The sequence below is a fragment of the Elephantulus edwardii genome, unplaced genomic scaffold, assembly GCF_000299155.1.
Source record: "Elephantulus edwardii isolate Elephantulus edwardi_28Jun2011 unplaced genomic scaffold, EleEdw1.0 scaffold00127, whole genome shotgun sequence".
Taxonomy (NCBI): Eukaryota; Metazoa; Chordata; class Mammalia; order Macroscelidea; family Macroscelididae; genus Elephantulus; species Elephantulus edwardii.
In genome coordinates this window covers 7,450,183-7,476,031 of record NW_006399877.1, presented here as the reverse complement: position 1 = coordinate 7,476,031, position 25,849 = coordinate 7,450,183, and the positions used below count along the sequence as shown (strand labels likewise).

At 39.0% G+C, this 25,849-nt stretch overlaps 2 protein-coding genes across 4 annotated transcripts in view; one reads left to right on the top strand and one right to left on the bottom strand.

The window, feature by feature from the left end:
- Positions 1-25,849, top strand: part of GIGYF2 (GRB10 interacting GYF protein 2) — a 108,044-nt gene that overhangs the window by 15,140 nt on the left and 67,055 nt on the right. The window lies entirely within an intron of this gene.
- KCNJ13 (potassium inwardly-rectifying channel, subfamily J, member 13) lies at positions 5,478-15,113 on the bottom strand. 3 transcript variants are annotated; one of them, XM_006893465.1, is made up of 3 exons: positions 14,993-15,113; positions 7,936-8,411; positions 5,478-6,163 (listed from the first exon to the last, which is right to left on the bottom strand). In XM_006893465.1, exons 2-3 carry the CDS (start codon positions 8,393-8,395, stop codon positions 5,541-5,543), a joined length of 1,083 nt encoding a protein of 360 aa, XP_006893527.1. In that variant the 5' UTR covers positions 8,396-8,411; positions 14,993-15,113; the 3' UTR covers positions 5,478-5,540. The 3 variants fall into 3 exon arrangements, with proteins under 3 accessions (XP_006893527.1, XP_006893529.1, XP_006893528.1); XM_006893467.1 differs by lacking the exon at positions 14,993-15,113 and having other exon boundaries at positions 8,172-8,406; XM_006893466.1 differs by lacking the exon at positions 14,993-15,113 and having other exon boundaries at positions 5,479-6,163; positions 7,936-8,437.

Here is a 25,849-nt window from a genome sequence, read left to right as displayed (position 1 = left end):
TAACAGCATAAAATGTAAAGTTTTACATATACAAATCGTGGCACTAAAAAATAACGAGCTGTGTGTAACACTGGTGCTATAGTGAATTACGTGGCTGCTCGCTGGCTGGTATAGGTTCAAATCTACGAGCTGCTCCATGTGAGGAAGATGAGGCTGTCAAGTTTGGAAGCCTTGGCAACCTCCTGGAGGATCACTGTGCGTGGTGGTGCTTGGTGATGGACTCGCTGGCAAGTGGGTATGGAGTACAACAGGATGACAGAGCTCTCGAAGTTGATGGTTCTGAACGTTAAATCAGCAGTGACCAGTCCCTGCAGTGCTGGGTCATATTTAACACAATAAAATGTCCTCATTGAATCCGAGGAGAGAGTTCTTCTATCTCAGAATAGCTCAGGTATTGGGTTTAGTTCTGGGAACAGCCTTGGAAAGAATCTGCATACATGAGATAGCAAGCATCTTACAGTCATGTGACAGAGAATGCATGAAAGAACTGGAGCTATTTGGATAGGAGATAAGACTGGACAGGATAGAGTGAAAAGGAGGGTTTATAAGGTCATTGTCTGCAAATATTTGCTTAATGATCACGTGAGAGATGATCTGACCAAAAAAAGAGCTCAAAAAGGGAGATACTTAACACAATCTTGGAAGAGATCTAATCCTTAGAGTTGCTTGAATAGGAAGTTAGTTGCCTTGGGAAAGGAGTGAGTTCCTTGTGACAAGAAGAGCTTGATTTTAACTATTGACATGTTGCTGCAAATGACGGCAAGTGTGTTTCTAAGCACGGTTGTCAATTTTAAAAGTCTTTGCAGTTATGTGCTATGCATTGGAGAGTTGGACCGTGACTAGCGATGCTAGAAAGAGAATTGATGCCTTTGAGCTGTGGTGCTGGAGAAGAGTGTTGAATATACCATGGACTGCTAGGAGAACAAACAGGTTTGTCCTCCAGAAGGTGAAGCCAGAATACTCCTTGGAGTTAAAGGATTCTGAAGCTTCATCTGACATACTTTGGGCATGTTGCAAGGAAGGATGAGTCCTTGGAGAGGGACATCATGTTTGGGAGAGTGGAGGGATGGTGCAGGAGAGGAAGACCCTCGTGAGATGAATCTATCCTGTGAGTGGAGTGGTGGGAATGAGTGTGTTTGAGACTGCGAGATTGGCACAGGATAGAATGGCGTTTAGGGCTCTTGTACATAGGGTTGCTATGAGTCGCAAGCAGCTCAACAACAGTTGAAAGCAGTACATTTAGCCCAGTGTATTTTGGTGTGAAATACAGTTGACCTTTAAACAACAAACTCAAGCTCTTTAACACACAATCAGAAATCTGCCTATTCACATTTTACTGTGACGAAATTTACTAGAAAGGCAAACTCTTGAAGCAGCTCTAAGGTGCCATACATCATGTAATTTTTTCAGATTCTTGCCTCATTTGAGCTCACGGCAAAAGTAATGGGAGGAACCCATGGCCATCAAGGTCTGGAAAGGAAAGATGGTAAAATAGTGCTTATATGCACATGAAACCTCAGGCTGTAGCATTTTTAGTAATGACTAGTTTTCGGTTTTGGGGACTGTCGTTCTATTTTGTTGTACAAAAGCTTTTATTAAAACATTTTCGTCTCAAGGTGGTCTACATTACTGCAGCCTAGCTCAGAAGTGTCCACTGCCAAAGAGGCAGCACCACCTTGCCCCCTGTCTTCTTGTTGTACTACGTTCTCCTGAGAGAAAGATGGTGGTTTGCAGGAACCTTCTGTCTCCATGTAGAAACTTGGACTCTTTGAAGTGAAAGAATCATGAACAGTGCTCCTGCAAACTTGTGACAGCTGCCTCCCCCCAGGATAAATCTGCTGTCAAGTACAACTTTAATGTGCCAAAAAAAAAAGAATGTCCATTTAAAGACTAAAGTATGCCTGATTGAAATCATGGCATTGTCAGTTGTTTCTTATGCATGGGAATGTTGGAAAATGAATAAAGAAGACCAATGAAGAATTGCTGATACTGGTGAAGAGTGTTGAATATACCAAGGCGTGCCAGTAGAACAGACAAATTGACATGGAGGTTGTGCAGCCAAGGATGCTCCATAGAAGCAAAGATTTGTGAGGCCTTGTCTCTTATCCTGTGGGCATATTATAAGGAGGGGCCAGACGTTGCCATAGGGTGTCATGGGAAGATGGAAGGCCATTGAAAGAGACCTTCAACAAGATAAACTAACCCAGTGACTGCAACTGTGGGCTTAAGCACACCAGAGATGGTGAAGATGGCACAGGCCTGGCAAGGTTTTGATTTGTAGCTGTATGATTGAAGCCAACCGGGTGGCATCTAACAACTAACACTTGCCTTCCAACAAAAGTGCATTGCATCAGTTATTCAATTTTCTATTCAATTTCTACTCAATTCAATCAGTCTATTCAATTTTCATTGTTGTGTACCGTCAAGTTGGAACTGACTCAGAACTGACCCTCTAGTGGGTTTTCCAGAGTAGTAAATGCTGCAGACAAATACTGATCTTTCAGTTGTAGAGCAGCTGGTATATTCAGATTGCCAGCCTTGGGATGGCAGCACCAGCTCCTTATCACTAGGTCACCAGAGCTTCATAATACATTTGTTAAATGGTACTAATATACAACAGCTTCAGTAATGCAGGCTACAGAGAGGTGCACTGCTAGCTGAAAGGTGGTGTGCTCTAGTGGTTCAAATACACCAGATGCTCTGTGAGAGAGAGGTGGGCTGTCCTCCCATGTAAGTTAGTTCTGACTCAATAACAGTGACTTTGGCTTTTAAATATGTAGCAGAGTTGCCTGGGGATGTATGGGGAAGTCAAATCCAGATTTCAAATGGATATTTTTCTTTAAGTGCAGTCTTAGTTTAATTTCTGTTTTTGTGGGTTTTTTATAATTGGAGACTGTGGCAGGTGTGCGTTGAGCACATCCATTGTTGCCTTTTTTCCAACAGCATGTGCTCACTTACATGTTTCTGTGCCACATTTTGGTAAATTTCATAGCACTTCAGACTAATCATACTCTAGCAAACTCAGTAGGCTACAGTGTAAATCTAACTTTGCCATATACCTAGGAGGAGGGGAAAGACAAAAAAGCACAGGACATGCTCCGTTGGAATATTTGCTTCATTGTGTTGGTCTGGAATTACACCCCAGTATGTCCAAGGTCTGTTTGCCTCTACAGGCAAACCTGTGGACACTGAGTCCTGTTTAAGCATGTCAGAAGAGGGAAACTCAGATATTGTCTACCAATAGAGAGGAATGTCAGTGTGGAAAGTTTGAGGGAACCAGAAAAACACATTCTTGTGGTATTCTGCTCTCACTGGTTTCACTGTAGTGAGCATGGTAGAGTGCATGGAGGACCTGGGGCATTAGATCTGCACTTTGACTTGTCATGTTACCTTAAGCCGCATCCTTCTATCATGTAAGTGATGGAAGAGCTCTTGGGAAGAAATGTGCCGTGTAGATCCTACATAGAATTTGATTCTCAAAGTTAGGGGATTCTTTTTTAAATTTTTTTAATTTTTATTGTATTATTTTACATGCACCGTCAAATCAGATCTGACAGGTACAGGAGGAGATTGCCCCCTCCTCCTCCAGCAGAGCATCTGGTGGATTTGAACCGAAAGTTAGGGGATTCTTGTTAGTTTATTACAGGAATATTAATTCCTGTTGTCCAAGTGTGTGACAACAGTCCTGGGTCAGAAGAGAATGCACTAGTCTGGTAGTACTTAGGAATGCCTAAGATTTTCAACAACAGAAGTTCATAAATGTTCCTTGTTCTTGATAGTCCTCTGATGTTATGCATGTTAGACCATGCCAGAGTTTTTATTTTCTTTTCCTTTTGGTCAGTGAGTAGAAAAATGTGACTTGCTGCTGTGCCCTATTCTTCACAATTGCTTGCTCTTACCCAGCTCATATTTCTTTCAAGAACCCGTTCCTGCCTGGGTCATCACCAGCAGGGATAGTGAATCTTTTCCCTGTCACATTAAGCCTGAGGAGTGGAGATTCCCGAAGAGAAGAGCTGCTTCGGATCTGTTGGAAGCCTAATAAGGCGACTTGGTTTGGGCTCTTGGTTTAGGTTTGAGGACAGGTGGTTTTGTTTTTTGTTGTTTGTTGGTTTTGTGTTGTTTTTTTTTTAATTGAAAAGGACACAAAAGTCTTAAACTGGAAAATAAGAGAATGGGATTAGTTGTATTATATAGAAAATACAAGTGAGGCAGCAGAGAGCAACATCATTCTCATGAAGTATTAGATTTGGAGATAAACAATCGCAGTATCCAGTCCAACCTCCCACTGGTGAATAAACACTCATCTTGTGTTTATAGAAAAAACTGTTTGAAGTTAGAAACAGGAATTTGGGTTTGCAAATACTTTGTTCCTTAATTACTTACTTTGTATAATAGAGAATTTTTTTCTAGTGAAATTATATCTGTAACTATAACTTTATTATGTATAAAAATGTAGGCTGTTTTTGTGTTTTATATACCATGACTAGATCATGGGGAGGGAAGGAATGATTGATTGTACTTAGCTCTGAAACACAAAGTACTTCCTTGCAGGTTCTGGTGCTGCTGCCAGCACTTACCTGTCTTCATTACTTTTTACCATGTGTGTGTTTATGTGTGTGATTCTCAAGGATCATAGGGTTGCATATAATTTACCATTTTTTTCCTGTGATTTTTGTTCTTTTATATTACTCTTATAGTATAAATGACTAAAAAATTATCTTTTTACCTTGAAAAAGGTAAGCTTTTAAAGGAAACTTACTATATACTGTGAAATTATAATTCTACCCAGGGAACTAATTTGTGGCTACCCCATTGTCTCACTTCACAGAAATAGATGTAAATCTATACTTTTTCTTTTGCATTAGCATAATTAAATGTTCTGGGATTCCCATTCTTCTCAGAGTCAGTCACAGTTTGTTATGATCCACACAGTCAAATGCCTTTGCATAATCAATGAAACACAGTTAGAACGTTCCTCTGGTATTCCCTGCTTCCAGCTAAGATCCATCTAACATCATCTACAATATCCCTAGTACCACGACCCCTTCTAAACCCAGCCTGGACTTCTGGCAGTTCTCTGCTGATTTGCTGTCCTAGTCGTTTTCCATAGGGTCGCTATGAGTCGCAAACGACTCTACGGCACATAACAACAACAACAACAACAACAACAACATTTTCTTAGACTTCAGCTGTGTTAAACTTCTCTGTTCATTTAATTTAACCTTGTAACTTATATTGTACCATTTTTAGATAAATTAATCAGCAACACATCCATCTGTTGAATTTAATTTAACCACAGAAAGTCTTTGTTTAAGTAGAGTCTTAACTTTCCAGAATGAATATAATGGGATAGGGTAGCCATCTTTTGTGGGCATAGGTATGATTTCCAGGATGTAATCAGAGAGAGAGAGAGATGAAATCAGACTTGGCTTGGGGTAGGGGGAGGGAGAGATAGCATGAGATATGATGGAAGGATGGTAGTTGTATAACTAATGGAGTGTATTTCATACATTAAAAAAGAAGGGTGCCTTGGTTAAGTCTTACTCTGTTAGTCCTGTTTCAGAGATCTGAAAATTGTCAATGCTCTGTCCATTGATGTGGATGTCCAAATCAGTCCTGTGTGGGCTCTTAGAGTCCACAGGAGTTGGAAGTTGAGGGATGGTCTTGTCAAAATTCTCCATCTTGATTTGATATTCACCTTTAGGACCTCGGGCCAACAGAGAGGCAAAGCAGTGGTGTAGGAGGATCTCAGAGGGTAGGTAGGATGTCCTCCTTTGGCATATTTCTCCAGTTCCTTCCTGCATTGCTGAAAGGAACACGACTAGTTCAAAGTGGGGAGGATTTTCGTGCTGGACTATAGAAGCCAGAGGACTCGATGGTGTGATGGAGTGATGGTAGGTTAGTGGAAAGAGGAAGAATGGACATTCCTCGGAGCTGATGCCATCAAGGTGGAAGTCCACACTGGTCTGGGAGAGTTCGCCATTGTCTCGTTCCTGATAGAGGACAGCTGAGACCCGAACGCTGGTAAGCGGGCTAGGTCGAATATTGGCCACTTGGAAAATAAGGTTGGGTTTGCCATCTATGTAAGTTACTACAGCTAAGTCAGTAAAGCGAATTGAGAAAGCTCGATTTTTTGGCCGGGCAATCTTCGCCACAAAGGCACCTAAATTAGAAACCATTGAATTTTTTTAGAACGTTGACTATAAATATCAGTACCTTTCCTGAATAAGAAAGGGTATCTCAAATAGTTAAACATTTCTTATCATGACTTACATATGAGTCAGAAATTGAGCACATATTTTATTAATTGAGGTTGTCATATACCGGAAATTTTCCAAGTATACATACATTCTTATGGTAAAAGCATGATTTCAGAGTGGATAAGGAGAATTTTTCTTGTTACATGGAAATGTAAAACTATCCTCTAGTTTCTTACAGTCAAAGGAAAAGCCATTTCCTATATTTCTGTATCTGCTAAAAAAAAGTGTAATGGAAAAGAAATATAAATTGGTTATAACCAGATGACTTCAAGTTAAAGGAGTAGAGATAGAACAGGATGTTTTGGGAGAGGAGGAAGCTACTAGAATGTGCGGTGCAATGCAAAGTATTTTAATCTTGTTTTGGAAGCTCCTTAGCTACATGCAGTGACTTCACTGTACTGTTTAAATGTGGCTTCCTCTTACCTCAAATTATAGATAATAGAGTTTCATTTCTTTTTGTGCCACAGATACTGTTAACAGTCTTTGTAGCCAGTGGGACCTGTTCTCACTGAGTGAACTTCTACTCAGTATGTTTTAAAGCTCTAGGAAGATAATCCATCATATTCACAGGAAACCCAAATATGTTGAAATGTAGTTGAACATTTGAAACAATACAAGTGCTCTGTAGTTACTAGTACTTTATATAACAATCTGTGGCAGGTCTAATACTGTGACTTTGAAATATTATATAGTAGGATATGAAAATATGCAGAATTTTCATTTGCAGCAAAGTTATGGATACTGCTGATGCTGCTGTTTTTGTTGCAAATATTTATAATCAAAATGACAAATTTCAGGTTTAGGTGAGTAAAAAGATTATTTCCATTTTCCCACCTAAATCTACAGATTCACTTAATTTTGCCCATAGACTAACCTGGTTCTTACTCTGAGTGATTCTTAGAGATGACAGAACCTATAATAGCACTCTAGAACCTGATCCTCAAGCACCCATCCTAGGACCCTATTTGCCTTCTCAGATTATTATCAGAGTGCGCCAAAACTTGACTTTCTTTCTGTGTTGTTTTTATTGTGTCAGTTAAGAAAAATGACATCATATCTACTTTGTTAGTGGAAGGAGGTGATACCAGCAAAATCTTGTAATCGTGACAGCTGGGAACAGCCGATCTAAACCTTGCCCTACCTCCTGCATCATTCTCAGTCCCCACCGTGCTCAATGCCCATTATTTTTCCTTGTTACAAATAATTTTGTTCTGCAGTATATGCTGCTGACTGTGATTCCCTGGGCTCAGGGGTCCTGAGCAAATGTTGAAGGAGTAAACCCAGAGGAGAAAGTGCTAGCCAGTGAAAGGGGGGAGGGGTCCTTGTTTGGTAAAATGACTGTCAAAATAGGCATTAAATGTATTTATTCACTTATTTAACAAAGTACTTCTCTGAGAAACTCCTTTTAGACCTCTTACTATTTTTTTGGCATGAGATGTTAACTGTAAGTATCATAAGTGTCCCTTTTGTCTTTGAGTTCTAGTGGGTAAAACTTAAGTATAGTTTGTTCATTATAATTGCTTCTACTCTTTGGCCTTGTTATGTCTCAGGAATTACCCCTAATAAAAGCAAATTATTCTGTAACAGAATTGCTTCCAATTGACTATGCCCTTTCCCAAACATTGGTGGGGATTTTTTTGTCGTTCATTTTGTTTTAAAGAACAAAGACATTTACCTGTGATAAATGCCTCTAGCATGAGGCCTAGGAGCATTTGTATGGCAAGTAAGGCGATTGCACTTGGACAGTCACCACTGGGGAACATGGTACCATAACCAATTGTGAGTTGTGTTTCCAAGGAGAAGGAGAAAGCCGCAGTGAAACTGGTGATGTACTTGACACAGATGGTGTGATTATCAGGTGGGGCATCATGGTCTAGTTCCAGATCACCATTCATCTCCGCTAGAACATACCAGAGCACTGCAAAGACAAGCCAGTGGACAACAAAAGAAGCAGAAAAGACCAGCATCATCCACCGCCAGCGCATGTCCATGAGAATTCCCCAGGCGTCTCGAAGATAGGCCAGGCTTCTTTGAGCACCATCCATTTGAAGGGTGCTGTGGCCATCCTTGGTGACCATTCTCCTGTATCTCTGAGTTAGGAGAGGAGCAATAACTTTGCAATTACTGCCATCCATCTTAGACTGGAATGCTCTGCAATTGAGAGTAAATTAGTCAGCCCTTAATAGTTTCACAGTTACTGCTGCTACATTCTGAGACCTCATTCCTGTCCTGATTTATTTAATTGGAATACGTCTCTGACTGTAACTTGGCAAGACTTGCCCAGTCTGACAGCTTGCTCTCTTTCTTTGTACACAAGAGGATTATTTGTTGATCATGCCATTAATTTGATAACTCATCCTCTCTGCCTAAGGGAATCTGTCTTACTGTTTCCTTGAATGATTGTTAAAATACAGTGTGTCATTCTAACATTTTCCAAACATAACATTCTTGAGACTGGTGGTAAGGTTCATGCCCTTTTGATGCCACTGTGTCTTCCTTGCACAAGTCCCAGCAATCACCTTATTTGACCAGATACTTCATGTAAAGAAGCAGACTACCTGGATAATTTGTGACTAAAAAGGAGAACATTAAGTATATAAGGATTCTTCTTAATAGTAAGTAGAAATCATTTGGAAGCTTTGTGTAAAACCATCTGCAAATTCTTTAAAACCATACCTGGCATTATTAGGACCAGACTTTGATTTGTCTTAAGCTTTTAGAGATCTGTGGTTTTAAGGTACACTTTTTTATTAATGTGTTGAGAGTATACCAAAAAGTTTTATGGTTTCAGTTTGGGGTTTTTTTTTTTTCACTTGGGACCATTTGTACAGAATCTTCCCTTTTCTGGCTGATAGATATTGCTGCCTTGTTGAATATTCTAGGTTCTGATTTGGTTATAGAGAGAATTACTTAATTCAAAATAATGGCAAAATAAGAAATTTTAGGTAGACATTTCTACATAATTTTAACTTTGAAAGTAAGTAAAGCAGAAGGAAAAAACTTACAGTTTAATGACCTGAAATAATTACGAAGTCATCAAACGGCAGTTTTAAAAAGAGGATTAATTAGTTTTTGGCTAGACATAGTTTTCTTCAGATTATATGTCTTTGTGGTGAATAGAAATCTACTAGGCACTTTCCTTTTAATCTGGTTATGATAAAAGTGTTTGGTTGTGGTTTTCTTTCTTTAAAATGCAAAGTGGTTTTTTTGTTTGTTTGTTTGTTTGTTTGTTTTTTAAAAAACCACCTCTTAATATTAAAGAGTAGGGAGCCCTGGTGGCCTAATGGCAAGAAGCTGCACTTCAATCCCAAAAGCACGTTGTTTGAAGCCACCAGCTGCTTCTAGGGAGACAGATAGGCAATCTCCTCCCATGAAATAATTGCCTCTGAAACCTCCACCGGAGGGTCAGCTATGGGTTGGTTCTGACTCTGTGGTACACAACAACAACAACAGCCACAATTATATGAAAGTATAATTAGTACATGTTTAGTATAAAAGGCATTATTTATTAACCTTTGTAAAGCAGCATTGTACAGACTTTGGCGGCCATTGTTCTGACATGCACAGATTTTAGATACCTTCTGGGTCTTACGTACTGCCAAGTTAAAACCCACTTAAGCTGATCTCAGTGGATTTTCAAAGGTTGTAAATAGCACTGGAGGAAATTGCCCAACTTTCTCCTGTAGAGCAGCTGGTTGGTGGATTTTGAACCATGTTCCTTTGGGATGCCAGTGCATCTCCTTACCACTAAACCACTGGAGTTCTCTTTAGATACCATAGATTACAGTAAATAATAGGCCTCCAGTAAGAAAGATGTACGCCAGGGATGCATCCTATATCCATACCTTTCTAATCTATATGCGGAACAGATCATCTGAGAGGCTGGGCTCCAGGAATGTAATATCCGGATTGGCGGAAGACTCATCAACATGCGTTATGCTGATGACACAACCTTGCTTGTATAAACGGAGGAGGACCTGAGACATTTGCTGCAGAAGGTCAAGGACTACAGCCTTTAATACGGATTGAAGTTCAACATCAGGAAAACAAAGACTCTTACCATTGGGCAAATTGGCAGCATCATATAGATGGTGAAGTGATTGAGATTGTTAACAGCTTCAGCTTACTTGGCTTCACAATTAACACTTGGTACCAGCAGCCAGGAAATCAAAAGACTAATTTCATTGGGCAAATCTGCTGTCAGGGACCTCTCCAGAGTACTGAAAATCAGTGATGTCAGTCTAGAGACTAAGGTGCTTTTGATTCAGGCCATGGTCTTCATAATTACTTGCTTTGTGTCAGAAAGCTAGACAGTGACTAAGGATGATAGAAGAATTGATGCCTTTGAGTTGTGGTTCTGGAGAAGAGTGCTGAATATACCATGGACTGCTAAGAGAACAAATAAATCCATGTTGGGAGAGGGTGAAATCAGTCTGCTCCTTAGAGGCAAGAATTTTGAAGCTTTGTCTGACATACTTTGGGCATGTGCCAGGAGGGACCAGTCCTTGGGGAGGTCCATCATGTTTGGAAAGGTGGAGGGAGAACACAAGAGAGAAAGACCCTGGATGAGATGGATTGATACAGTAACGGGGGTAGTGAGGGGGTAGGTGTGTCGAAGACAATGAAATTGGCTCAGAATAGAGCAAGATTCAGAGTTGTTGTACATAGGGTTACTGAGTTGCAAATGACTTGACAGCAGGTAACAACAACAATAATAATAATAGTAATAGTCCATATTTAAATTACTGCAGCATATTAACATTATGTTACATAAAGCACAAATTTCACTGCTAGCTCTTTAGATCAATATAGAAACAGCAGTTATATCTCAACATCAGTGGTCAGTCACATTACTTATTTTGAATTCTATTGATTATTGATCGCCCTGTCATGGAGTTGTGTGACCTCATCTCACAGAGCTAAATTTGAGTGATATATTACCCAAATGAATAATGGAAAGAATGACAGACGTTTCCTCTGCAGAAACTTTAACGAACAGAACATGGGAAATAGAGGTTTGCTGTTCTCTTTGCTGTAATCCCATCATAGTTTATATTTGAATCTTTTCCTTGCTGCTTCCTTCGCAGTTACATGTCCATGAAGATGCTGTATATTCCCTCTTCATCTTTGAAGGATGCTGATGAGGTGGAGCTGGGCTGTTGCCCTGGAGTTTGCTGGTCCTCCTGTGTGTAGGCGTTGGGGCCACCTTCTTTGCTGTTGGAGTTAGACGTTAGCCAATGGGTTATTTAAGACTTTCCCTAAGACTTTCCCTTTTGTCCAAAGGCTGTTTTAATATTTAGAAGTAGTCTTTGAGACATTCTCTGTATTCTGTTTTTGGTCATTGATGAGATATTAGGAAGACTTAAAATTCTTTTAGGTTCACTGGCCAATTCCTTGACTTTTTAACGTAACCATTTCAGTTTTATATTACAGAATTTAATAACTTTATTTCATTAATGCTTTATACTTAATCATGAGTTATCACAGTCATGATTTTGTTGAGTATCTGTTGTTATTTGTTTGTTTTTACAAAATACAGAATGACCCTGAATTCTTGAGATTATTGAAATCGTTTAGGAGACCTGCTGTCCGTCTGTCAGAAATAATAAAGATGTTGTCTCCCAAGTACTATGTTACTCTTTCTGAGCACAGTTTCTAATCCTTAGGAATTAGACATTATTCCTGTTTTTCAGATGAAGTTTCTCAGAGAGATAGAGTTAGAAACTTGTTCAGAACAGAAGCAGAATTTGGATTGTTACCCAGATTGATGAGCTCTAAAGCCAGTTTATGTTTTCAAACCACGAGAAGTTGTCTCTCCAGAGTTTTGGTGAAATAAAAATCTTTTCCAAGATGATTGGTAATACATCCACAAGAAGATCTTTTGACAGCCAAAAGTTTTAGTAGATTCTCTCCTTGATCCCCTACTATGGACTTAATTATCTGTCCTAGACTTGGCAGCACAAGTCTTACGACAGTAACAGTGAATACTGTTACCGTCATTGGCTGTTTATTGTCTGTCAGGAATCATGGTAAGCACTTCAGTGAATTAACTCCCTGAAACTCATAGGCTTGGCATAGAGCTAGTGCTCTGGAAGTGTTATTTTATTGTTATAATAATACTTCTTTAACTTTCACAGTGGTAAGTATAATTTTTATTCCCATTTTACGCATGATGAAACTGATACCTCAATGGTAATAATTGGTGTGTATGCAGGAGTGACATCTGCTTCCTAAACAACATGCCTCTGGAAGCTGTGTGAACTTTGATAAATGACAATAGTTATAGAAAAGCTTCAGACCTTTTGTTCACAAGGTTGCTATGAGTCGTGCTTGACTCAGCGGCAATCAACAGCAACAACAACATGAATCCCATACATTCTAAGTTCAGAGACGTCTTGTATTGCCTTAAAAATGCCTTTTGATCCTTTGTTAGCCTTTGTGAAAAGCAGTTCCATTTGACCAGTTTTGTTTAAGAGCCAGTACAGGATATTTGGTCTTTCTTTATGCTTATTAGATTCAGAGCTATGATTTTTAGCTAGAAGTATATTTTCAGTTAAGGAAGACTTTCCAAGATTTGGTAGAAATACCACAGCATTATTACATGGTTTAGTATTTTGGAGTCTGTGGGTCAGTAGAAAAGAATAAAATGTAGAGTGGGGTGTTCTAACACAGTATTGCCAACTTTGTATTTTGCCATTTGAAAAAAATACAATATTGTTATTATATAAATGTCATTCACACTTGAAGAGGGAGGAAGAAGATGTACTCATGAAGAGAGAACTGACTCTCTTTCCCAAAGATGTGTGAACACGTGCCTTACCCTTCCTGGCTGTGTGAAAATGCACATCTTGGACATACCTGTGCTCCGGACACCACTGTTTCAGTCAGTCCTTGCTATTTCACAGTGGGATGTGGTGGGGAGCTACATGATTTGTTTTAGTTTTTAATCTACTTTGTCAAAATGTCTAAAATTCATCACCTGGAGAGAAAGCTTTTCTGTGTATCCTGTTGTTATGTGCCATTGAGTTGCCTGTGACTCATAGTGACCCTGTGTATAACAACAGCCTTAAATTCTGCTCTATCCTGTATAGCTAATAAAATTAATTCTTCACATTTGAATTTCTTCAGACGTGTTACTTTTTAACTAAAGCTTTCATAGCACTCTTATGCTAGGCTCTTTACACTTGCACACTTACTTGAAAGTAAATTAAAAAGAAAAACCTGTAAACAGGGAAGATGAAAAGCTAATATCAAAACAATGAAGCAGTATCTTTTTTTTTTTAATATATAAGACTTAGCTTGCTCTTGTGTAGATTGTGTTGGGAAGTAATTGAGGGAAGTAAGATTTTGATCCCCACTTAAGGGATTATCCTGAATAACTCCATTCTTTGGACTCATGTCGTCTGTGTGGTTTTAATAAAGAACACTAGATGGGGAATTCAGTCATCCAGGTCTGGTTCTGTGGTTTTGTAGCTGTGTCAGTTTAGGTTAATAACCCAGTACTCCTTGGCCAAGCTTCCTTACATTTTGTTTTTATTTTTGTAAAAAAAAAGGAACTAAATATTGGTGATCTGCAGTTCCACAAATTTGCAGACTTACATCCAGTTTCCTCCAATGATATGGTGTTCCTGTGATTGCCCCTTCCCTTTTTATTTATTAACATATATCTGGAAGGGGTTTTAAAATGTATATGATTGCTTACTTGATAGCTGTAGATACATTCTCATTAAGTTTAAAAGGGTATCATGGACAGACATGGTTTATGTATTACTCTATTTTTAGGTAACTATCATCTTCCATAGGCATGGGGCTTTTTGATTGTATCATTTGCCTAGTTTATACTGATAGAATTTTTATTAGCTGATCCTAATGGAAAATAGAATAGAAACTTGGCTCAGTTTCTTGTATCTATGTATTTGAGCTTTAAAATATTTGCCCACTTACAAGCCTTTTGGTGAAGAAAAAAGTGTTTGATAAAAGGGGTAGTTTAACTGTTTGATTGGACATCAGAGAAATGGATTCTTTAGAAGGTAACATTTAAAATTGTTTTTTTGATGTGTTATAACGTAACAATACAGTATCTGCTAATTAGTTAAAATATAGGCTATCAGTACAAATACTATGTAAATACAGTATTAACATGCATTTATCCATAGCTGGTTTTAATACTTAAAACCTATTTTGAAAGTTTGTAAATCCTCTCTGATGCCCTACATAATTAGAGCAGTCTGAATTTTCTCTATTATGTAAGTGCAGTTTTTTACAGTTTAACTTTTTATTTGTAGAAGCAGCTACTAATATCAGTAATAATACCTTTCTTAAAAGAAATTAAAAGTTAAAACTTATGCATTCATTGATTAAAAAAAGCAAAATACCTTATTCTTTTGAAATTTGTTTCTATACACTCATTTGCAGTTTCTTTTGTATTTTCAAAGCTGCCTTTGTTTTTTAAGGCCTCTAAAGTTTTCTAGGGTCCTTTTTTCTCTTCTACTTACTGCTACATAATGAAAGATTACTATACATTTAATCAAATAGTCCAGAAGACAATTTCTAGTAATCTTTTTTCTGAAGGGCTATTCTTACTGCATTTCTCAAATTTAAGAAAATGAATAATATACTTACAGATACTTTTTAAAGCCTATTGGAAATAACTAGCTCTATTTTTACTTGCTAGTCCATTTCTTTCCTTGTTCCTTTTAAGGTGAGAAATAAGAATTCTTTCATGTACTTACCAGATCTTTTGTTGAGTGAGCCTCTATGCAAAGGCAAGTCTTGAGGAAACTGGAGCAATCTGTCTTTCTGACCAGGTAGTTCTAATCTACAAACCTAGTTTGTAGGTTCTCTTCTTGGACTGGGTTTACAGTTCACATTCCTCTTGTTTATAATGTAGTGGGGGCTGGTTTCTGCTGAAGCTGATGTGATTGGTCACTTGGTCTGCAGGGGGGCCAATTAGCTCTGATCATGTGGAAAAGAATGCTGGTTTGTTAGGAGGTCTTTCTTTACCCAACACAAACCTTAACAACTCTAGAGAAAGCCTCCAGAGCTGACTGGAGTGAAGGGGTGCATTTTTCCCTCTAATCAGGACCGGTCTTTAGTAAGTTTGCATAATCTTCCTTAAGAGTTTATTTGAAAGTTCAAAGGGATAAAATTCCCTACAAGATTTCCTTTCAGCCATCTTTCCTTATATAGCGTGTTGAAGTGTGAGATATTCCTACTAATCTCTCCTACCCTCTCCCCATCATTTCTTTGGGGAGTATTTATTTGAATGAAGACTTTGAAGCGTGAATTAATGAGTTAATTTTTCTGGTATGTTTTTCATTCTCATCTTGTGAGCATGGTTAGCATTAATTCCAGAACTAGTAATATTTAGTTACTTGAAAAATTGCATCTTTACTTTTACTTTCATTGTTGTTGTTTTGCAAATAGGGAGACTTTTTTTTTTAAAGACACTATACAGAGACCCTCAAGTATAGGAATAAGCTTAGTGATTTGATGGCTTGTACTTCTCTTTTCAAGATAGACCTGTCTAAGATAACTCAGGATGTTTCTTGGCTTTTGGCAGTTACTAGGGAATGCTTCCCTGGAGGGAAGTAGGACGAAGAGGATAAAAATTGTCTTGGTTACAGAAAACTTAGCTCAGTGGCCAGCTGGCATTTAGCAGGAAAATGCTTGTGATCCTATGGGAGGCAACCTGGAAGTGAGCAGTGGATGGCTTTGTATAATGCCTTACTGAGCAGTACTTCCCTCCTCCTTCGTTAGCTGCTGATTTAAACTTTGATCAAATGTCACATGTAAGAGGATCTGAGAAACAAAGACTCTGCTTGTTCTAAGGAAAATCTTGGAAGGCCTGCTGGGAAAATTATTAATGTAGACCAATATAATGCTACTTAGAACATGAAATCCGTCTTTGCAGATTCCCTCACTTGTTTAAAAATATATTAATTCCTTCTTTGTTTCATCAGTGCCAAACATTTCAATACAAGTTGAGACATAAGACTGAAAACTTTGACCTTCAAAATCAAGAAAGGTAAATGCATAAGGGGAGGGATTCGTGATGTGATGCTTACTTCTTGCACAGACTGGTGAAGGTTATATTTTAGATGAATTCTCAGCCAACTGATTAAGAAGTGAAGAACCAGAGCAAAGTAGTGGAACATAGCCATATGTCTTGCATGGACATTAAGGCAAGTATGACAACGAAGGATTTTACTAAACTCAGAAAGCCCCTTTTCATCCTTGACCCAGTGTCAAGGTACAAATGACATGACAGAATGATCCATCCTGAGCAGCGGAAGAATGCGTCTTGGGTGAAGCAGTGTGTCACTGTCTAGATGTCTGTCTTGGCCTTAGTGAGTATCATTGCAAGTTGACACTGAACGTACAGGGCCTTCTCTGGAGTGAAGCGCTCGGCTCCCATCACAGTAGTCTGATGAAAGCCAAGTAGTACCGTCCTTTTCTGTTAAAGCCAGTGAACTGTAGTCACACTGATTCTGGAACAAATGGGCCAGGGCATTCCCCCCCTGGCAACTCCTAGGCCCTCTCCTCTGTCTGCACGGCATTTGTGTTGCTGCTTTTAGGACTTTCTCAGTATGGTATTTGGAAATGACTCATTATGTTACCTTTGTCACAAAGCACTAGACACATATTTATTGATAATTTTTAAAATTCAAAATTAAGTAAGATACCAAGACCAGGTACATTATTCTTTCTGAGATTAATTTTGCGTGCCTGGAAACATTTCTTTTTCTTTCTGGTTGAATTAATCTGCCATATAATCCATAAATATCCCCCCCATATGTTTGAAAAATCAAAGCTTTTTGGAGTAGAGCATCCTTCCTATGATCTTAGTACTCCTTCTGTTGAACATGTCAGTCCTGCTCTCCTGTGTTCAGATCTCTACTGATCTTTCTTTCATAGCTTACTTGATTTCTTCAGAAGATGCAAAATTCTTCCCAGGACTGTACTCCAAGGCCACATATTGCTTTTCTTGCCCAAGCTATGAGTGTGTCTTGGTGCATATTCACCACTCTAGCCTTGAGATGGGTGGGACGTGAGGCAAATTCAAAGCACTGAATAGTCAGACCTGTTCATCTGAGAAAGAGCTGTGCTGCTCCTCAGGCTTTAGTGCAGAATTCTGAGAATCTCCAAGTCTGCAGTCTCTTCCGACAGCAGCTGCAAGTTTGGGTGTTCTAAGATGAGCAGCAGGTTTAATAATTCGCCAGAATGATTTCTTGAATGCAGAAAAGTATCAGACACAGTTATGGCTTTAGTACAGAGAGAGCACACAGATTAAAATCATCCTGGAAGAAATACAGAGGGCAGCGTCTCAGAGGCATCAGGCCCAGGCCTTCAGGTTCCCTTGCAGGGGAGTCACATGGGTAAGACCTTTTCCCCAGCAGTGAAGTATGGCCACTTGCAGCAGAGTTTCCATCTAGAAAAGCACACGTAAGCCTTGGAATCCAGAATTTTCTTGGGGCTCAGTCTCATACTGTGATGTGGCTGACCTTTAATTAGCTCCTCCAGAGGTTGAGCTGGTACCATGTTGTATGGGGCCCATCACAAATGATGTTGTCATGAAACCCATGTGAAAATTAGTCACTGTGGATTACTAAGTAAACACAAGTAAGTCTGTGCTTACTTTATTCTGTTTACTGGACAGTCTGTCCCTGGTTAGTATAGACCAATGGATGTAGCCCTAGGGTGAACCCCCAAACTTGTCTGGGCTAAATGAGTCTTCTTCTATAGACTGGGAAAGGAATAAGTCTTTGTATTAGATCTCTGGTTAACCTTTTCCACTGTAAGCACACTGAATTTCTTTGTTTACAGCTAATTGTAGAAGGGAACAAGTGATGTAAACATCACACCTATGGTGAGAGTCCTTTCCATTGTTTTCTCATGTGTTAGACAGAATTTTCAGTGTTGATGAGAGGCTGAATAGATGGGTCCAAAATTACTTGTTAGAAAAATTTGCACATAAACAAGCTTCAAAGTCTGTCCCATAATTCCACTTTTGCTTTTAGAGATTGGACACTTGTAAGTTCCAAGTCTCACAGCTGTAGATTTTGTTGGCCGGGTGCCTCTTTGCTCCATCTGAAGTTTTCCATAAACACTATTTTTGGCTGAGAGTCAGACATGCACACAGGTGCCCTTTTCCTGCTCTTCTCCTTAGGAAGTCCACTTGGTTAGACCAGGCTAAACCAAAGCTGCTTTTTGATTCTTTTGTGGTCAGACATAACACCTGAATTGTAGCTGAACAATTAAGTATTTACTCCCATTGGGGAAATATTTTTATTTATCTTAGAGATATATTTTAAAAGCTTTTATACAAATTACTGTGGTTGATTTAAAAGTATAAAGACTATCATACAAGTAGTGGAGTTGGCTCATAAAATGATGCATTTACTTTATTGAAGAGTAAAAAAAGTGTATATTTGTTTTGTTCACAGGCTACAGGTTAGGAACCCTTGGTTTAGACATCTGGTTGTTAATTAATTGTTGTTTGTGCCATCGCCTGCGTCTTATAGTGACCCTTTACATTGAATCCTGACCCAGTCTCACTATCTTTGACACACCAGTCCTCATTAACCTGGTCACTCTATCAATACATGTTATCCAGGGTTGTCCTCTCCTGTGCTGTCCCTCCACCCTTCTAAGCCTGATCCCTCCTGGCCATGTGACGGACCTTCAAAATCCTTGCATTCAAGGAGCAGCCTGGTTTCACCCTCTGCAGGACAGACTTGCGTGCTCTTTTGGCAGTCCACAATTCAGAGGCATTGATGATGATTCTGCCATCCTTCGTCATTGTCCAGCTCTCTGATGGATAACAAGTAATTAATTACAAAGACTGTGTTCGGAATCAGGTTTCACTTGGTCTCTGGACTGATATTTTTGCTCTTTAGCACTTTGGAAAGGTTCCTGACACCACATTTCCCTAATGCATTTCATCTTTTCATTTCCTGATGGGTGCCAAGAGTGTTGGTTGTGGAGCCAAGCAAGCTGAAATTGCTGGCTATACTTTTAAAAAAATACCTTGTTTATAAATGAAACTAAGATTTGAAGAAAAAGGCACCTGAAATACTTGTTTACTCAACTTTAAGGCAGACCAGACAAGAATTGATGCTTTTGAACAAATCTGTTACTGTAAGTAGAGCCAGAAGCAAGAATGACAGAATTTTGTCTCAAATGCTTTAGACATATTATTAGGGTGGATTGGTCCCTGGGGAAGGGTAACATTCTTGATAAAGTAGAGGGTCATTGGAGGGAAAAAAGGAAGACTCTCAAATATGGTCGGCATAGTCACTACAGTCCAGAGCCTCACATGTAGCAGTGAGTGGGAGGATGTGAAGGACCAGTCCTTGAATATACAGTATCATATCTGCTGTGTTTTTAGCGCTAATCAGCACTAGTTGCCAGTTTTGCTACAATTCTAGTTGCTTCTGGTGAATCTTAATTTATGAGTAAACCACTAAAAAGTGAATGTAGTAGCAGTAAAGCCTGAATTAAGAGTTTAAGCTCTAGCTTCTCTTCTGATTTGGTCAAGACCCATCCTTGTGGTACTTCCAGATGTTTCTCACCTCCTCTTTGGAGATGATTGATGATTTATTGTTGTCTCTGGTGGATATGGTAAGATTCAGGTGAGACGTCTTGTGTGTTTTGTCAGTTGTAGTGTATCATGTCATTTCTTTACATGTCTGTCCTTGGACTGGGAACAGGGAGGGTAGGCTCTGTCTGTCTTGTCTTGGTTATTAATACCTTGACCCTTAATTTTTGCTATAGATACTTTATTATTTTAGATATTTGAGTAAAAGAAGCAAGCAAATGATGAAGCAGTACTATTTCTTTGATAAATTATTTGGTAGTAAATGAACATAGTGAAGTTGAATATACCTCATAACTCAAGAATTTTGCTCCTGGCTGCACACTCAATAGATATACAAACATGTCCTCACCAAAAAATTGATACCAGTTCCAAAACTGTTCCTGTCAGCAGTGCTTTGGAGGAGCATAACCCAGTGCTGTGAGTTGGTTCTCATTCATAGTGACCTTGTGCACATTGGAAGGAAACAGGAACTCATCAGTCTTTGCTCATTTAGCCACTGTGTGTCAGTTTATCTTACTGAGGGTCTTTATCTTTTTTTAATTTGGAGATCTCTCCCCTCCCCCCCCATTTGAAGTTCTTTTTCTCCCCCCCTCCCCCCTTTACTCTGTATTTTATTAAGACTCTCGTCCTTCTCCAGGGACGGCCCTTCTTAATAATATGTCCTAAGTGTGCAAGATACCATGATAAATGGAGACAAGATCAGTATTGTCAGTGACTTGATTTTGCTTGCATCAACAATCAGTACCCATGTTAGCAGCAGGCAAGAAATAAATGTGTTACATTGGGTTAAGCTGTTGTCTTTAAATAGCTAAAGATCAAGGATATCTCTTTAAATACTGAAATGTACCTGAATTTTTTTCACCCCTTCCTTTATGAAAAAACAACAGTGACCCCTGAAGAAGTTTACCTACTTATTCCTTGTGCGTGATGGGTTGGCATGTTAGAATTTTACCATTCTGATTTTCCTTGGTTTACCAGTGAAGTTATTTGCTATTTCACCGTGTAAGTAGCTGATATATCCAAGAATAAATTGTACATTTTAGAATTATATTGTAGAAACATTTTTTTTGCTTTTGTGTTTTAAATATAGAAGTGAATATTGTGTATGTAAATTGAACACTTACTCTGTTTAGTCCAAATGTGTAGAGCAGAGTTGAAAGCCAGATCTCATGACTCCATACATAAAATTCTTTCTTTGGTGCTGTAATAGTCTTTTTTGTTTTATTAATTCATTGCTGCACATGTTCTTAGCCACTTCCCTTTCCCGAGCCCACCTTGCAATTCACCCCTTGTTATAGATTGTCATACATATAATGCCCAATCATTTATTCCTTTTTTTTTTTTAAACGTGTTGTATGTCCTTGAATCGGATCCTACTCACACAGGTAGAGATTGCCGCTTCTTCTCCAGCAGAGCATCTGGTGGATTTGAATATGCTTGTCTCTTAAAACTACCCACAAGCCAAATAAAAAATAGCATAAATAACGAAGTGCTATTAGGTACAAATTTCTAACAGGTTGAGAGTTAGTGTAGTTTTCAGTAAGTAGAGAAGTTGGGTTTTCCTTCCTCTAAGTCACTGTTTTTTATCATATCCAGCCCTTTATGCTTTTGATGTTAGTTTGAAGCCTAAGGTGTGCCTGATTCAGGCCATGGTCTTTTTATTCACTTCCTATGCATCTGCAGGCTGCATAATCAATAAAGATGACAGGAGAATTGATGTCTTTGAGCTGTGGTGTTGGAGAAGAGAATTGAATGTCCCATGGACTGCCAAAAGAACAAACAATGATAAGATAAATCTTAGAGAAAGCACAGCCAAAGTGCTTCTTGGAGGCAAGGATAGTGAAGCTACGTCTCAAATACTCTGGACATGTTTTGAGAAGAGGCTATTTCTTGGAGAAGGACATCATGTTTGGAAAGGTGGTAGGTTAACAAGAAGACAGGAAGACCCCCTCAATGAGGATTGATGGAGTTACTGCAGCAGTGGGCTCAGGTGTGTCAGAGATGATGAGAGTGAAAGGTACAGGATGGAACAGGGTTCAGATATGGTGTTCATAGGGTTGCTATGAGTTATACTCGACAGCACCAACAACAGTAACAATGTGCTTTTCTTGTTTGTGAAAGCTACTTCAGGGTCACAACAAATACAAAGCAAGTAGCCTGCCAGGAAATCCAAATAATTTGCATAAAATGAAATAAAGTCATTTCATATTGCAGTATTTTCCAAAAAATTAATTCAAGAAAAGTAAATGTATCTTTGCACACAGATATTAGATATAAAACAAATAATAAACAAATGTGGGCACTAGTGTAGTAGATTGTTAAAGCAGCAGGCTGTAGCTGGTGTTGTGTCCCTTTGTAAAATAATGTATAAGCACAGAGAAATATTTATTATAAAACGATAGCAGATAGTAGGTATACAGCTGCGACTACCTAAAGGGGAACATGTAAAAGCTGTGTGTGGATATATTTCTTTTTTTTAAAATATTTTTTAAATTTTATTATTTTTGTGTGCATGTACCGTCAAATCAGATCTGACTGGTACAGGAGGAGATTGTCCCTCCTTTTCCTGCAGAGCATCTGGTGGATTTGAACCGTTCGCCTCTGGAATTGTTGTTGCAGCTCCTTGCCACGATATAGTTCTTTTTAAAGACTATTTTTAGAACTATTTTAATAACTTCCCCAGTTAAATATCTATTAGGAATAGATAATGACTATGAGTGACACATTTGATATCAGTGCTCTGTTTCCAGCTTGGCATAAAATTAGTGAAAATGGGCTTACAGCTAGCCCAGCTGTCATGCCTGCAGCCTTTATTGACTATGTCCACTCAGTTATTTCTTAGCATTTAACTACTTTGCATATGTTTGAGGTTGCTGTGAGTCAGAGTCAGCATTACAGTACATAAGGAGATTTCCTTCTTTTAAATGTGTTTTACTTTTGTAACCGGTGGCTCCATCTTTCAACAAATCATCATAGGCTGCAGTGGGTACCAGTTGTACTTGGTAGAAAAGAGTTATCCCCTCTAGTTCTGTCAAGGGAGACCAGAAGATCTTCTCACCCAAGGAATATGCCTGCCCTTGAAGCTGGGAGGCTTGCACTAAACGTAAGCAATCAGGAGTCTGAAGATCTTGATTGCAGTTCTGTCTTTGCTATTTAACACCATAGTGTGATTTAGGTAATCTTATTTCTTAACTGCTTGGAGCTCTGGTGGTTCAGTGGCAAGAAGCTATGTTGTAATCCTGAAGCCACTGTGGTTCAAGTCCACTAGCTACTCCACAGAAGAAGGATGGGCAGTCACCTTCCCTGTAATTAACTTTATTGAAGTTTAAGTTGTTTGGTTTGGTTGTTTTTTATTTCATTCACATTGTGTGTGAGCTAATTGGATTTGCTGGATTTAGCTAACAATTCACTGTGGGTAGAAAGCCTTTCCTTTAGAGTCAGAAGAACCTGATGGAGGGTCTTGATATTTAAAAGTCAGGTGGGCCCTACGTCTCCAGTTTGGAGGCTGATATATAAAGCGTTTGTATTCTGGAAGGAGGGGTGTTTTGTGTTGATTGAGGGTTGGATGTGGACTGTTTGGTTGGATTTTTTTGGTTGGGTATTAATTGTGTTTGGGACTAACATTCTTCAAAGTGGTACAGCACTGGTTTGTCAGTTTACTGAGGTAGCTTTGGGTTACTGTGATGCTGAACACTATGCCACTGGTGTGTTAAATGCCATACATTTTACCCCTCGTGGACAGTGTTTGGTGGAACTCCCAGATTAAGACAAGCTTGGAAGCAAGAATGGCATCCACTTACTAAACAACATGTCTCTGGAAACTCTTTGAACTTAGTGAAATGACTATAGTTGTAGAATAGGGTTGAGGGTTTGTTTTTTTTTTTCCTTCATAAGGTTGCTGTGAGTGGTGTTTGACTCAACAGCACTTAACAACAAGAAGTTTCATGAACTATGCAAAGGCAGTTGACCATGTGGATCACAACAAGCTGATTAACTCTGAGAATGGGAATCCCAGAACACTTGATTGTGCTTATATGAAACCTATACTTGGACTAGGAGGCAGTTGTCAGAACAGAGCAGAAAAACACTGCATGGTTCAAAATCGGGAAGGGTGTACGCCAGGAATGTGTCCTATCTCCGTACCCTTTTAATCTATATGCAGGACATATCATCCAGGAGGTTGGACTCTATGAGGAGAAGTGTAGCATCAGGATTGGAGGAAGACTCATCAATAATCTGCATTATACATATGACACCACCCTACTTGCTGAAACAGAAGAGAACCTGAAGCACTTGCTGCTGAAGGTCAAAGACTGCAGCCTTCAATGTAGATAGACGCTCAACATCAAGAAAACAAAGATTCTCGGCATCATGATAGATGATGAAGAAATGGAGATTAACAGCTTTAGTTTGCTTCATTTATACAATCAGCACTCTTGGTACCATCAGTCAGGAAATCAGAAGACATTGTATTGGGAAAATCTGCTATTAGGGACCTCTCCAGAGTACTGAAGAGCAATGATGTCAGTCTGGAGACTAAGGTACGCCTGGTCCAGGCCATAGTCTTCGTAATTACTTGCTATGAGTCAGAAAGCTGGACCGTGACTAGGGATTATAGAAAGAGAACTGATGCCTTTGAGCTGTGATGCTGGAGAAGAATATACCATGGACTGTCAGGAGAACAAACAGATTCATCTTAGAGAGGATGAAACCAGGCTGTTCCTTGGAGGAAAGGATTCTGAGGCTTTGACATAATTTAGGCATGTTGCAAGGAGGAACAAGTCCTTGGAGAAGGACATCGTGCTTGGAAGGGTGGAGGAAAATGACGAATGAGGAAGACCCTTGATGAGGTGGATTGATTCAATGACTGGGGTAAATAGGGGTAGGTCTGTCAGAGACAGTAAGGTTGGCTCAGGATAGAGCAGGGTTCAGAGCTGTTGTACATAAGGTTACTGTGAGTCACAGGCGACTTCACAGCATATAACAAAAACAACAGCAGTTTACATGCAATAAGCCACAGATATTTGAAATGTGAACTTAAAATTTTTCATAGGTCTTCTGTGTTGCCTTTGGAATGCTTACCGACGACTGCTAATATTTTTTATTTGCCTAGTTTTGCCTTTTCTAGAATGTCTTATAGTGTAAACTTTTCACATTTGCTTCTTAATATACATTTATTATTTCCCCTTGTTTTTGTCATTTGATGGCATATCTTTGTTACTAACACTTCATTATATGGATAAACTAGCTTTTTCTAATTACCCATCCATTGATGTGACCTCTTGGCTGTCTCTACTTTTTAGCAATAATAAGTACGCTTGTTATGAGTCACTGTATGTCCTTGATGGATATGATGTTTCATCCCTCTGTGTAAATACCTAGGATTTATGGATTCTCTGGAACTGTCTTGGTGTAGGAGTTTGCTGCTAATTGAAAGTCAGTCAGTGCCTCTCTGCCAGTCACAATTTACCAGTGACTCTAAGAGAAAAGGAGAAAGATGGGTAGCTTCTGATTTGAGTTGATGGCAAGACTGTGCTTAACTTGGTAAGAAACTGTCAAATTGTTCTCTCAACTGACTGCACAGCTTAGCATTATGAGGACAGTGAATTAGTTGTTCCCCTTGCTTCATACCCTCACCTAATTTATGTGTTTTGAATACAAGTTCTTTATCAAATATATGCTTTCTGCAGATACTTTTCTCTTCCTGTCTGGCTTTTACTGTCTTTTGCAGACCAGAAATACTTCATTTTAATAAAAACCAACTTTACCAATATTTTTTTCATGGATCATCCTTTGGTGCTGTATTTAAACAGTCATGTGAAACCCAAGGTCGGTTAGATTTTCTCCTATGATCTAGAAGTTGTATGTTGTTTGTTGTTATGTGCCGTCAAGTCGTTTGCGACTCATAGCGACCTTATGCACAACAGCCCTAAACCCTGCTCTATCCTGCGCCAACCGCACTGCCTCTGACACGCCCATCCCGATTACC

Coding starts and splice junctions, on each gene's coding strand:
- KCNJ13 (XM_006893465.1), bottom strand. CDS start 8,395: ATGGATGGCAGTAATTGCAAAGTTATTGCTCCTCTCCTAACTCAGAGA. Junction 6,164..7,935: donor GCTAGAGGCATTTATCACAG/GTAAATGTCTTT, acceptor TTTCTAATTTAG/GTGCCTTTGTGGCGAAGATT.